The following is a 14,937-nucleotide window of genomic DNA, read 5'->3' on the forward strand; positions in this document are numbered from 1 at the left end:
GCAAACTCTGTTCCCTTCAGCACTTCTCAGTGTCAGGCCCTTAGCAACTCAGAAATGGGATATTCTATCTATTTAAGTAAAAAATAATGTATTTTTAAAGCAAATGGGTGTGGCAATGACAATGATAGTAAATGCAGGGATTGTTTATTCTAGCTGAGTGTTTTGTTTTTACATTGTGTATGTGAATGTGTTTGGGTCTCTGGACAGAGCGTTTGCTGACTGTCTCTTGTTTTGTTTTTAAAGCTGATCAGTGGTGGTTCTATTGTAAGTGCTGAGGCAGTATGGGATCACGTCACCATGGCCAACCGGGAGTTGGCGTTTAAAGCAGGAGACGTTATCAAGGTCCTGGATGCTTCCAACAAGGACTGGTGGTGGGGTCAGATCGACGATGAAGAAGGATGGTTTCCCGCCAGCTTCGTAAGGGTGAGTGGCTCTCCCTTCCTTATCTCACTGTACTGGGTTGTTGCTGTCACATATGAAATATGGGGCCAATTTTGAATTTAAAACTCCCACTGGCTTCAGTGGGAGATTTGGTTGTGCAGTAAATGTGGGATCGAGCTCCAGTATTTGTATCACTGATGTTCCATGTGTTTATCCCAACAGTGCAGCCTTTCTCCATAACCTCCCCACAGCAGACACAAGCAGTCATCTTTGCAAGGGACATGGGCCATTTCCCATTATTTTTGGTTTTATACTGAAGCAGATTTTTGCTGTATCCACGCAGCTCTAGGGGTGCCCCACCAGCACCCACCCTAACAAAGAAAAGCCTTTCATATGTCAGAATGACACCAGAGCATTATTATTATTTTTGTCTTCAAAGAACAAAGGCACAATAGGACACCTTCCTAGCTATTGTCAGCTCTTGCCATTTTAATAGGGATCTCTCTGTTCTTCATCAGAGAATCAAGAGCCAGATGTTAACCATGTCCTTTTTCTTCTTCTCATGCTTTCTTTCTTTACTCTTGTGGTGGAGGGATAGGCAGGATCATAGATTTTATTCCTTTGAAGCCTAGAGGATGCGGTGCAAAAATGAAGATTTCTTTTCTCTTGTAAAATCGTCTAAAGATGATGCTTTCCTTTTAACGTTTCAGTCAATTTGACAAGCTCAGTGCTGGTGGGAGGGAAGGCTGTTTTATATTCTATATTTGATGAAGCCCAGGCAGTATCCAGCAGTGATGCTGTTTTGTTTTATTTCTCTGCTTAAGTCACCATTTTCCACCTCCCCCTGGCTCCTTTTCTGGAGGTTCCTGCATTATCAAGACTCCTCCTCACATTTCTCCCATGTTTACAACATTCTTTAGCCTTTGAGGCGCCATTATTTGCCAGTGACCGTACTGGCCAAGGAAGCCTGGATAAAACCCATGAACCAGTGCTCCTTAATGGTATATAGAAAACCAGCCCTGCTCTCCTCTTACCTCCCACACACACCCTTCTCACTGTGCGACTTCAGCATGTTGCTCTTGATCCTTTCTTAGCTCTGGCCAGACCTGAGACTAAGAGACGAGGGACAGGAAATCCAACATGGGTCACCTGTGTGGTAATGCAAAGTATGATGATTAGACCACCCAGCTAATTAACCCTCCTTCCTTCATTTTGCTTAATGGGATGCTGTGGGCTCCATCTTGCCCCCACTGAGGTCAAAAGGAGTTTTGAAAATTGGTTTATAGGGGAGAAAGATTGAGCCTTGTCAGATAATGAGCACATTTGTGAAAAATATTCCCCATCTGTGTTGATGAGAGAACCTGGGGTAACAAGGGCCAAATTTTTAAAATCCATTTTTTTTTTTTTAATAATTCCACTCGGTAAAGAGTAAAATAGCCTGGTCAGTTTCATTTGCCTGTTCTCATTCACTAAACCAGTGCTGTTGTGCGTGGGTTGGCAGTTAATCAGGTCTGGTTGTAACAGGTTTCGTAAACAGCCCTACCACCCATGACCAGACTTTATTTTAACACAGATAAACAAAACCACTTAATGTAGGGCCTATACTACTTGATCATTTGGGTCAGTAGCCTCCCAACAATTCCCCTACCCCAAAGCCATTCGAAGGGTATGAAGTTGATTTTAGAAGACAATAAAGACGAAGGAGATCAGTTAAATGAATCCAAAACCGTGATACACTGAGGCTTTATAAGATGCATTAACAGTAGTTCAGGGAGCATTCTTGTGCCGAGGGAAGCATTGGCCTTTACGTGTGAGTTCCTTGCCTGTGTTGTTTAATGTCACAGCCTCTTGGCCTGCTCTTGCCTGCCCTGAAATCAGTTCACCCATTAACTTCACTGGGAGCAGGATCAAATCCTCCATCTGTGAGATACGTACTCAGCTGGGTTTGAGCTCAGAGTCACTCCCTGGGACTGAATGATGGACTCCTGACAAGGCGTAAGAGAAGGCAGAATCCATACTGCTGCCACAACTATGCCAATTGATACTTTACAATGGATACTAGACATTTCAAAAAATTGCAAATGGAGGCCTGCTATGGCGTACCCCAAGTTCTGCATGGGCAGCTGAAAGGGAAATTCAAGCACTTAGATCTATAAAGCAGTGATGCTTCTTCCACACGGTACCACAAACCTGCAAGCTACCACAAACTGAGCCACTCTGTCCTTGTTTATCAACTGCAAGAACAACTGCCATTTGAGCTCCCATGTTCTCCTCTTCTCCATTGTCTGAGGTTGCCGCTAATCTTTCTTGCCTCTTGATTTCTGTTCTTCAAATTCCCTTTTTCTCCTTTTCTTGACCAAGAAAACCCTCAGGTGTGATTCTCACCAGATGGCTGCTATGGCTTCGGCGGTCTTCAGAGGCAGTGGCTGTAGCCCCTCATTAGCTTGCAGGCCAAGCACTGCACTGTAAAAATTTGTGAGGATTTGAGGGTTAATCTGCACACTCCTTCAGGGATTCATCAAGAAACTAATCAGGGGAGATTTTAGCTGTTCTTTCCCTGCTGTCCTCTTTCTATACGGTGTACTTTATATTAAACAAATTGCTTTATTGCAACAAGAGGACTGTGTGTGTTCCTCTCTTTCTTTTGAGTCCCGGAGCTATTCTACACTAGAAGTGCTACAGCGGCATAGCTGCACCGCTGTAGCTGCATCACTGTAGCACATCTGGTGAAGACGCTCTTTGCTGACAGGAGAGAGCTCCCCCGCTGGCATAAAAAAACACCTCTGTGAGAGGCGGTAGCTATGTCGGCAGGAGAAGCTCTCCCGTCAACATAGCGCTGTCCACACCGGCACTTAGATCGGTGTAACTTATGTTGCTCAGGGGGGTGGCTTATTCACACCTACGCCACATAAGTTTTGCCTATGTAAGTGGTAGTGTGTACAAGCCCCTACTCTATGTATATGACTGCATCAAACTCCATGGGCTGGCTAGAGTTGTTCTGCTTTGATTTACTTGACAAATATTTGCACTGCCTTTAATGTCCACATTTTTATTAAATAATGATAGGAGGAAACAAAGCAATAGAGAGTCCTGCAGATGATCAAAAGCAGTGAGACAAATACGATCCCAGATCATATTACTGCAGACAAGATGGATCAGAGAACTCAAAACACAGACTGGGAACTATCCCATGAAAATGTTGTTTTAGAACGAAGGAATTTCACAGGTAGATACGGTGAGGCAATTAGTGACGTGTGAACTTCATGTTTGGGAATTGCTTTATAAGTAAGCACCCTTAAGTTTAGATCCTTATCAGAACCATGTGAATCTCTGCTAGCTGCAAAACTGAGCTGGAAAAATCTTATTTCTGGGGAGAATTCAGATACTTCCTGCCTCCAGTCGGACCAGCTTTTTGCATGGCATTTGGTACCCACAAAGTCTGACTGTAGGAAAAATTCACATTTGCAAGTGCACCTCCTGCAGTATGTTTATGTACATTAATGTGAAAGGTTTATGCACACAAATACCTGGGACTTCTAAACTGCATCTGCAGGATTAGCATATATACCTGTTTGTATGTATAAAGCCTGCCTTTATCTTAGGTTCTCTGATTGTGACTTGTGGTTAACCTGGAAGGAGGGAGGGAGATAGGAAGGAAGGACAGGGAGAGGCTGTGAAGTGTGGGAGAGCACAATGATTTTCAAGGGTAGAAACTAGATGTTGGGAACAGGGAGTTGTCGGGACATGAGAGGAAGCAAAGGAGAGGAGGGTATGTGGTATGGTGAATGATTTTCTATCGGAAACCATCCTGTTCTGCCACTCGCTCATGGAGAAATGAGGCTACTGAAAGCTCTTTAATCTTAGAGAAGCAGATGAGGGCTCCACAGTTCTTCAGATTGAAGGCTAGATAGAGAGCTTGGTTTGGGTCCGATTGAAATATCTACCTGGTAGTTAACTGCATACTGTCAAGTGAACATTCCAGGAAACAGTATAGAACTGATCTGTCAGGGTGCAGATGTCAGCCCTGTATTTAGCTGCGCACTGTGAAGTGAACATCACATGAGTTGACTGGGATCTGACAGGGTGGGAGTTAAGTTTGGAAAAGTGGCCGGAATTTTACTAAAGGAGTCCACAACATAGCTGTGACACTATCTGACATTGGCGGCTCTTCACTCTTTTAGATAGAGGTGTTGCTTCTGCTATAACATTGCTACAATTATAAATGTGCTATTTGGCTTTTTGCTGCGTTCACATTATGTTCTCTGAATGGCTCCCCAAATGATGGTCCAGAATACCATTTGTGAACTCAAAAGGTTTGTAATAGAGACTAATGTCTACTCTGCAAAGGCCCAGGAACTGCAGAGCTGATGATCACCACACAGTTGGGTTGCTCCAAACAGAGGTGGGTCCAAACCAAACCCGCAAACTCCACATCCAAATGTGGCTCTCTGTAACGTGCCACACCGAGCCCAGACAGGACTCAAGCACTCCGAAAACAGATAAACTAAGCATGGCCAGTTTCGGCCTTAGACATTTCCAATGGAAGCAAATTCTAAAGAGGAGAAAACCCTAATGCTTATCACCATGAAACTCAGCCTAGAGACGAACAGCTCATGCACTGCAGTTGAATGCACTTGTCTTGGTGGCGCAGGGAGGGAGAATTTGTTTATTTGTAAATGTGGCCTTAATTCTGTGGGTTGCCGGGATGAGTCACGGGGATGTATTTCCCAGCACCTGAACAGCAGTGATTCTTGCTCATATTTACGAGGTTAAACTAATTGGCAAATCTGGGGTCAAGAAGGATTTACCACCCCCTTCCTACATGTTAAGGACTGGAGGTGGAAGGTAAGGCTTCCCTTGAAGCATTGAAGTAGAGTTGTGTGCAGATTCTATCTGGTCATTTCACTGTAGTTTTGGTGTGTGTGGGAAGGTGCATTGATAGCCTTTGTTCCTTTGTGTCATTCTCAGCGTTTCCCTGACTGCTGATGTACTTGCTGACACGCTACCTTTGGCTCACATTACTTCCTTTCTGGTGGTGAGGTAGTGCTAGATAAATCTTTGCAAGCTTTTAAAGTACTGTTTTTAGAGAGGTATTAAACCAATGTCTTGTTTAAGTGCTTAACAGCTCATATGCTCTATTTGGTAGGGGTGTTTAACTTTCATTAATGGGTGTTGTGATTCTCCTCTCTATTGCACACACATCATTCCAAGGGCCACGTCTAGCTGGCTTTCTCATCCTGCATTATTTTTAGGGCTGAGCCCTGTTGTGTGTGGGCATCTTGACAAGATAGCCAACCAACCTCCAGGCTTTTATTATTTAATTAGCATTAATTTAGCACTGGCCACTCTGATGCCTAGGTGAGGTTTTAGGGGGCAGAGAAAGGGGAATGGCATTAAAGCGGTACTCACCTGCTGGAAGTGTAACATTAAGAGTGCTTAAATAAAATGGCAAAGAGTCCTGTGGCACTTTATAGACTAACAGACGTATTGGAGCATAAGCTTTCGTGGGTGAATATCCACTTTGTCAGATGCAACGTGTATTTCATGTATTCACCCATGAAAGCTTATGCTCCAATATGTCTGTTAGTCTATAAGGTGCCACAGGACTCTTTGCTGCTTTTACAGATCCAGACTAACACAGCTACCCCTCTGATACTTAAATAAAATGGTCTGTACTGCTGGGCCAGCACATTGTAAGGGAGATTTCAGTCCTCTCTCCCATGGCAAATCCAGCATATCAGTAGCCGTAGGGATATAGTCACATACAGACAGAATATGGTGGACTTTTAAAAGCTGGTCTCCCTTTTAGCAGCCACATAGAATCATCATAGAATCATAGAATATCAGGGTTGGAAGGGACCTCAGGAGGTCATCTAGTCCAACCCCCTGCTCAAAGCAGGACCAATTCCCAACTAAATCATCCCAGCCAGGGCTTTGACAAGCCTGACCTTAAAAATATCTAAGGAAGGAGATTCCACCACCTCCCTGGGTAACTCATTGCAGTGTTCCACCACTCTCCTAGTGAAAAAGTTTTTCCTAATATCCAACCTAAACCTCCCCCACTGCAACTTGAGACCATTACTCCTTGTTCTGTCATCTGCTACCACTGAGAACAGTCTAGATCCATCCTCTTTGGAACCCCCTTTCAGGTAGTTGAAAGCAGCTATCAAATCCCCCCTCATTCTTCTCTTCTGCAGACTAAACAACCCCAGTTCCCTCAGCCTCTCCTCATAAGTCATGTGTTCCAGACCCCTAATCATTTTTGTTGCCCTTCGCTGGACTCTCTCCAATTTTTCCACATCCTTCTTGTAGTATGGGGCCCAAAACTGGACACAGTACTCCAGATGAGGCCTCACCAATGTCGAATAGAGGGGAACGATCACGTCCCTCGATCTGCTCGCTATGCCCCTACTTATACATCCCAAAATGCCATTGGCCTTCTTGGCAACAAGGGCACACTGTTGACTCATACCGAGCTTCTCGTCCACTGTAACCCCTAGGTCCTTTTCTGCAGAACTGCTGCCGAGCCATTCGGTCCCTAGTCTGTAGCGGTGCATGGGATTCTTCCGTCCTCAGTGCAGGACTCTGCACTTGTCCTTGTTGAACCTCATCAGATTTCTTTTGGCCCAAGCCTCTAATTTGTCTAGATCCCTCTGTATCCTATCCCTACCCTCCAGGGTATCTACCACTCCTCCCAGTTTAGTGTCATCTGCAAACTTGCTGAGGGTGCAATCCACACCATCCTCCAGATCATTTATGAAGATATTGAACAAAACCGGCCCGAGGACCGACCCTTGGGGCACTCCACTTGATACCGGCTGCCAGCTAGACATGGAGCCATTGATCACTACCTGTTGAGCCCAACAATCTAGCCAACTTTCTATCCACCTTATAGTCCATTCATCCAGCCCATACTTCTTTAACTTGCTGGCAAGAATACTGTGGGGGACCATGTCAAAAGCTTTGCTAAAGTCAAGGAACAACACGTCCACTGCTTTCCCCTCATCCACAGAGCTGGTTATCTCGTCATAGAAGGCAATTAGGTTAGTCAGGCATGACTTGCCCTTGGTGAATCCATGCTGACTGTTCCTGATCACTTTCCTCTCCTCTAAGTGCTTCAGAATTGATTCCTTGAGGACCTGCTCCATGATTTTTCCAGAGACTGAGGTGAGGCTGACTGGCCTGTAGTTCCAAGGATTCTCCTTCTTCCCTTTTTTAAAGATGGGCACTACATTAGCCTTTTTCCAGTCGTCCGGGACTTCCCCAGATCGCCATGAGTTTTCAAAGATAATGGCCAATGGCTCTGCAATCACATCCGCCAACTCCTTTAGCACTCTCGGATGCAGCGCATCTGGCCCCATGGACTTGTGGTCGTCCAGCTTTACTAAATAGTCCCGAACCACTTCTTTCTCCACAGAGGGCTGTTCACCTCCTCCCCATGCTGTGCTGCCCAGTGCAGTAGTCTGGGAGCTGACCTTGTTCGTGAAGACAGAGGCAAAAAAAGCATTGAGTACATTAGCTTTTTCCACATCCTCTGTCACTAGGTTGCCTCCCTCATTCTGTAAGGGGCCCACACTTTCCTTGACTTTCTTCTTGTTGCTAACATACCTGAAGAAACCCTTCTTGTTACTCTTAACATCTCTTGCTAGCTGCAACTCCAGGTGTGATTTGGACTTCCTGATTTCACTCCTGCATCCCCAAGCAATATTTTTATACTCTTCCCTGGTCATTTGTCCAATCTTCCACTTCTTGTAAGCGTCTTTTTTGTGTTCAAGATCAGCAAGGATTTCTCTGTTAAGCCAAGCTGGTCGCCTGCCATATTTACTATTCTTTCTACACATCGGGATGGTTTGTCCCTGTAACCTCAATAAGGATTCTTTAAAATACAGCCAGCTCTCCTGGACTCCTTTCCCCCTCATGTTATTCTCCCAGGGGATCCTGCCCCTCAGTTCCCTGAGGGAGTCAAAGTCTGCTTTTCTGAAGACCAGGGTCCGTATTCTGCTGCTCTCCTTTTTTCCCTGTGTCAGGATCCTGAACTCGACCATCTCATGGTCACTGCCTCCCAGGTTCCCATCCACTTTTGCTTCCCCTACTAATTCTTCCCGGTTTGTGAGCAGCAGGTCAAGAAGAGCTCTGGCCCTAGTTGGTTCCTCCAGCACTTGCACCAAGAAATTGTCCCCTACCCTTTCCAAAAACTTCCTGGATTGTCTGTGCACTGCTGTATTGCTCTCCCAGCAGATATCAGGTTGATTGAAGTCTCCCATGAGAACCAGGGCCTGCAATCTAGTAACTTCCATGAGTTGCCGGAAGAAAGCCTCGTCCACCTCATCCCCCTGGTCCGGTGGTCTACAGCAGATTCCCACCATGACATCACCCTTGTTGCTCACACTTCTAAACTTAATCCAGAGATACTCAGGTTTTTCTGCAGTTTCATACTGGAGCTCTGAGCAATCATACTGCTCTCTTACATACAGTGCAACTCCCCCACCTTTTCTGCCCTGCCTGTCCTTCCTGAACAGTTTATATCCATCCATGACAGTACTCCAGTCATGTGAGTTATCCCACCAAGTCTCTGTTATTCCAATCACATCATAATTCCTTGACTGTGCCAGGACTTCCAGTTCTCCCTGCTTGTTTCTCAGGCTTCTTGCATTTGTGTATAGGCACTTGAGATAACTCGCTGATCGTCCCTCTTTCTCGGTATGAGGAAGGACCCCTGCCCGCTCGCGCGCTCCTGCTCGTGCTTCCTCCTGGTATCCCACTTCCCCACTTACCTCAGGGCTTTGGTCTCCTTCCCCCGGTGAAGCTAGTTTAAAGCCCTCCTCACTAGGTTAGCCAGCCTGCTTGCGAAGATGCTCTTCCCTGTCTTATCATAGTGCAGATACAAATAATTGCAGGTGCAATTAATGCCACTTAATCATCTCAGTACCTGATTTGTAGGCTCAGTTGGATACTTGAAGGTTCACATATAGGTAACTGTGCCCTCGCTTATTTTCACCAGTAATTTTGCAAGCACAAGAAATGGAGATTGGATTGAGACTGGTCTTAGAATCAGACCCAAGATGCATAAGTCACTGCAGTCCATCCCATCACTTCTGCTGTGCACCTACATTGGTTGGGAGGAGAGATCCAGTTTCTGCTTCATAAAGTGGGAAATGTCTTGCCCCGTCTCACTGGCTCCTGCGTGTCTGCAGCCATCTGTATGCAGTTAACTGAGGGCTTGTCTTCATGTACAGCGCTACAGTGGCACAGCTGCACTGGTGCAGCTTAGCAGGGGCTTAGCCTCGCTAATAATGTCACAAATATGCATGTGTGTGTCTGATGTACTTCAGGGTGTCCTAGCACCTGTTGCCACTGGGGACTCCTGCTGGGCCTGGAAATGTTGCAAGCCCTGGTGGCTGTAATACAGCAGGCTGCCACGAGGTGATCCTCAGCAGACAGGGCCAGATCCAAAGCCCACTGAAGTCAACGAAGGACTTGGCATTGATTTCAGTGGGCTTTGTCTCAGAGAGAGAAATGCAAGCTGCTTTGGGGGGCTCTTTTTGTTTATCCCCTCAGATGCAAAGTATAGTGTTGTCTGCACATGCTCCCTGCTGTCGGCTCCTGCTTTTCAAGCCCCAGAAAGAAATAGGGGGTGTATGTGAGCTCAGGGAGATGAGCCTGGGATGGGTTTTCTGAAGCTGATGGACTGCGGGAGGGAAGGGAAGGGAAGAGAAGGTTTCTGAGCCCGTGTGTGGTGAGTGGGTAAAAGTTCTGAGCTAAGGGAGGTGGTTCTGAGCCGTGGAAAGGTCACATGGGAAAGGGGTGGGTTCTCAGCCTGCGGGATAGGACAGCGTGGAGGTGGGGGGGTGTTGAAGAGAGCTGAGGGGGGTTGGGAGGCTCTGAGCTGGGAGTGAGACTAGAGTATTGGAGCAAGGGGGACTGGAGTCACTTGGGGGTTGAGAGTGGTGCAGACGGCAAAGTATGAGCTAGATTGGACCGCGGGGACTGGGGGGGGGGAAGGAGAGTGAGGACTAGGAGAGAAGAGTGAAGGGGTTCCAGAGAGATAAATGCTGCTTTCTTGCACCCTGCCCTTTACTATCAAGTGTCCCAGTTTTTCCCCCTGAAAGGGGAAGCGGGGAAAAGATGCTTCTCTTTCTTCCCCCTCCCACCACAGCAAAGCACTACGCTGTGACACCCCGGCCCAGTGTCTCCAGTTCTCATTTTGGAGATATGATGCACGAGCAGGAAGGGGGGCGAGGGTGCAGATACCTACCTGCACCCCCACCAGCTGCCCTGCCACAGTGTTCTCACCTCCCCTTTCTCTCAGGGGAAAGGGAAACTACAAGATCGAAAGGACTTTAACTTCTACCCTACTCTACCCTACCCTACCCATTGATGGCTTCTTCCCAAACAGCATCTTGCTGCCCCAGTGATTTATACTGGATAGGATGATGAGAGTACATTGTTTCTGTCGGGAGTCCTCTACCTTGAGTAAGGTAGAGCTAGGTGCCCTCTTATATAGAGTGCAGAGTATGTGGAGAGACTGTCTTAGTTATTTGTCTCACCAACGCCTTGCCAGTGGAGCCCCTTGACTTGGGGCTCTTGACACTACTGGAGTACAAATAAGTCATAAAAATAACAATAATTTTAGTACAGAGATGTAGCAATATCTTGTGTGTGGCTGCAGACACACAGATGGAAAGGTCATGACATTGGCTAACCACAAGCTTTTAGCATGAGGAATAGAATTCATACCTGCAGCTCAATATACGCTGGCATAGCTAGGTGATGGTTCTCAAAGCCGGTCCGCCGCTTGTTCAGGGAAAGCCCATGGTGGGCCGGACCAGTTTGTTTACCTGCCGCATCTGCAGGTTCGGCCAATTGCGGCTCCCACTGGCTACGGTTCGCCGCTCCAGGCCAATGGGGGCTGCGGGAAGCGGTGTGGGCCAAGAGACGTGCTGGCCGCCCTTCCCGCAGCCCCCACTGGCCTGGGGCGGCAAACCGTGGCCAGTGGGAGCCACGACTGGCTGAGCCTGCGGAAACGGCAGGTAAACAAACCGGTGCTTTCCCTGAACAAGCGGCGGACCAGCTTTGAGAACCGCTGAGTTAGAGGATTGTAAGGTATAGCTCTTAGTCAGCAGTTTATTCATGTAGGGTCACTGGAGTATCAGACAATGGCTTGTGATTTCTGTCTTGCCATTGAGTACTGAGCTGAGACACTAGTTGGTTAAACACAGTTTTTAGTCAAGGTTGGGCCCCTCACACTGGTAGTTATTGTAGGGTCACTGGTGAGTGCTGGTTCAATGAAATGACAACAGCTCTTTGAAAGGACCTGCTTGCATCATTAATCCATCATATTACTTAATTGTGAGTTAGAATCCAAGATGACATATTATCTGTTATTTCTGCCATTGCAAATCTCTAATGGAAGGTAATTAATAATCCAGATAGCTGATCATACATTTGTTTTATCATGCACTCTAGCTGTTCTGAGGCGATCAGTCCTTAGCATGCATTCAGGTAAAATGCCCTTTCTATAGAGCATATGCTTTAGGTGAGATATATAATAATAACAGGTCAGCAAATGTTGGAACTATGCCATTTGGTTATTTTATGCATAATTTGGGAGTAGTTTCAAGTGAATAAGTCACATTTAAATAGGTTTTATACGACTCACATGTAATATTAACCAGCACAACGAAACGATCAGCTTTGCTTGACTCAAATTTACGATCTTTAGCTGAAATTTGTATTTAGCGTCAGTTTTTGTGAATTTCTTGCTTTTTTAAATTTGTGAAGGACAGGGCCTCTGCAAGTTATATAATTATGCAAGTACTGATCATGACTCCGTAATAGGGTTTGCATTTTGAACTAGGCTTAACATAAGGCATACATAGCTATATTTCTGTATGTGTAAGTGGCCTTTCATTGTGAAATTTCCCTAATGTTAGATTTGATGCATCTTGAATTTTCTCTGTAGTTTTCCTTTGGATTCTTTTCGTAAAATTTTATTAGGAAGTGTTTGAAATTGATCTGTAGCTGAAATTTACTGGGGCAACGTGTACCTTTAAAACAATGGTGTGGTGCTCATTGACTTATTACTTTAGGGCAAGTGCTTTGCTCATTGTTTCCCTAGTGGAGGGTTGTTTATGAAAGCACTGCATGCTGGTTTATTATTATAGGGTTGCTGATGAGTACCCAGGCTGCTGCTGCTATTTTTTCATAGGACAAAATAGTGCTGGGTATAGCAGTCCAGGCTGATGATCCAGGCTTATTCCTGATCCTGGTCATTGGCCCAAATTCCCTATGATGACAGAGGATGGGAGCCTGGAGAGACGACCTAAGAGCACATTGAGTGGGAGTGATGGCAGGCAGTCCAGAAAATTGTGTCCAGATCTCCTTGTCTGAGTGAAAGGCACCCAAGCCCAGGTCCTGGTGGCTGCAGTGAACTGGAGCTAGGGAAGAATGGAAATCTCAGATGAAGCTGGAAAAAGGAGGGCACTAAAGTGTTTGCAGTTTCTTTTAAAATGCGCATTAAAAATTTCCATAGCCTTTGTAACCAAATGATTTGGGTCCAGTGCTGCTATAGCTGGAGTCAATGGGCTGTAACCCCAGGTGGTGCCGGCAGCAACAAGGGCCAGGTTCAAGATGTAGGAGTTCCTCTTAACAATACAAAATGGAACCAACTCAAGCCCACACCCACTCTCCAGCGCTGAGTCCGCGTATAATAAAAGAAAACTTGTATTCAAAGGGAACGGGAACTCAGCATTAATTTGGGAAAACACTGCAACAGTGATGCAAAAGCATGCAAACCATAAGTAAACCCAGTGTCCTTTGGCTCAGTGTCTCATCTTGTGGTGTGCAAGTCCCTTTAACATGGCGCTCCTTGTCCCTCCGCTGCATCCCGCTCCCAGTTGGCTGTGCATGGTCAGCAAAGACCCAGAGTTCAGAGGTGCATCCATGTGGCTTCACCTCTCGCTCCTGAAAGGCGCTGGGGGGTGCTTCAAGCAATGCCTCCAGTGCTGCCGCTGCGCGCAGCTGGTCACCGCCTCTGCAGCTGGCTTGCTGCTGTCTCTGCGGCCGCCTCCGCCAGAGCCGCTGGACTCTGCTGCTGCTGGCCGCCGGCTGCCGCTGTTCTCTCTGCCCCCTCCATCGCTGTTATGCTCTCTCTGCTGTGGCTTGCTGCTCCCTGTTGCCGCCTTCCGAGGTTCCACCACTCAGCCCAGTTCTTCGTGGCCTCACTGGGGAGTGGGGAATCTCTCTGCTAGGGGGCAGCCTCTGAGTTGTCTCACTGCAACGCGGACTCCGCACCAGGACTGAGGCTTAGCCCCGAGACCTGCCCCTCCGTGATTTCAGCTCTAGTAATCACTGAACAGAAACAAGGGCTCTCAGAGTCTGAGCAGCTCCATCTTTAAGTTTAAACGCTGGAGGAGAGTGTCAAATGGTGTCTGGGACTCTTTAAACAGAGTCCACATCACCTGCTAGGAACACCTGTCCCCACCCACTCTGGTTTTTCACTGGCATTTGGCGTCCATACGCCTTGCTTAACAAGTGAGGTTCCCTTTAGGGTGAGCCCTTTAATCAGGGCATGCTAAGCACAGTTCTGCTGCCCTTTACTCATACCCACAGGATAACATTTCGCGACCCCCTGCATTCAATAATAAAGTGAGTTGTAACTCAAAAGAGCTAACGTGGTTCACTTTGGCAAAGCGACTGTGTGTAACCCTCCCCAGCCCAAACGCAGCACAGCTACTTCTCAGCAGTAACCTCCAGGCAAGAAGGTACAGAAGGAAATGAGGGTTCATACAAAGGCAATTGAATTCCCAAAGCTATAGTCTACATTCAGTTTATGTATAAGCTTCTCTATGTCCCCCTTCACCATAGCACCTGAACACCTCAAAAACATTTGTAAGACACCCCCCCTAGTAGGAAGGATTGTTTTACAGCTGGGGAACCAGAAGCTCAGAGAGATTGTGATTAACCCAAGGACACCTGGGAAATATGTGGCAGAGCTTTGAATCCAACTCAGATCTCCCGAGTTCCAAGCCAGACCATAGAATGATCCTTTCTCTCAAAGAACGACTCTTATCAGAATTGCTAACTACTCTGTAGAGGCATCAAGGTTAGACAGCAAGGGAAGGCTGGTTTTATGCAGTGCCAAGTGAACATAGGAGTTCTGGAAAGTTTGGATCAATGCAGATAAACACTTAAAAAGTAGAATGCTTCCCCAAAAGGTCTAAACCTTTAGGGTTAGCAAAACGAGGCTGAAGTTCTTGTGAGAAAAGACTGATAGAGTTTCCTGATACTTCTGAATTCTGGTTCCAATCAAACCTAGAACAAAACAAAACCAAACCCAGTAAAATGTTAATCAAATGTTCCCAAAGTGCAAAAATGTCCAGAGATTAAGATCAGAAACAAAAATGTTGAAATACCATGACAGATGGCCTCTCCTTTTGCATCAGAGGCACGAAATGTAGAGTATGTGCTGTAGAGGCTATGTGCTGGTAAGTGTGAGTTATGTTTGTTTTCTGTGTCTTGCACCTTTAAATGGAAGGAAATTCGCTGCCTGCTGTG

General features: G+C 46.4%; 1 protein-coding gene across 13 annotated transcripts in view; it reads left to right on the plus strand.

Moving 5' to 3' along the window:
* Positions 1–14,937, plus strand: part of ARHGEF9 (Cdc42 guanine nucleotide exchange factor 9) — a 302,987-nt gene that overhangs the window by 216,500 nt on the left and 71,550 nt on the right. For all 13 annotated transcript variants that reach the window (XM_007060176.4, XM_027822604.3, XM_037908835.2 and 10 more), the window contains one exon: positions 244–423. In XM_007060176.4, coding sequence (XP_007060238.3) covers positions 244–423 — 180 coding nt within the window. The remainder of the gene's footprint in view (positions 1–243; positions 424–14,937) is intronic.

This window comes from Chelonia mydas, chromosome 9 (assembly GCF_015237465.2).
Source record: "Chelonia mydas isolate rCheMyd1 chromosome 9, rCheMyd1.pri.v2, whole genome shotgun sequence".
NCBI lineage: Eukaryota > Metazoa > Chordata > Testudines > Cheloniidae > Chelonia > Chelonia mydas.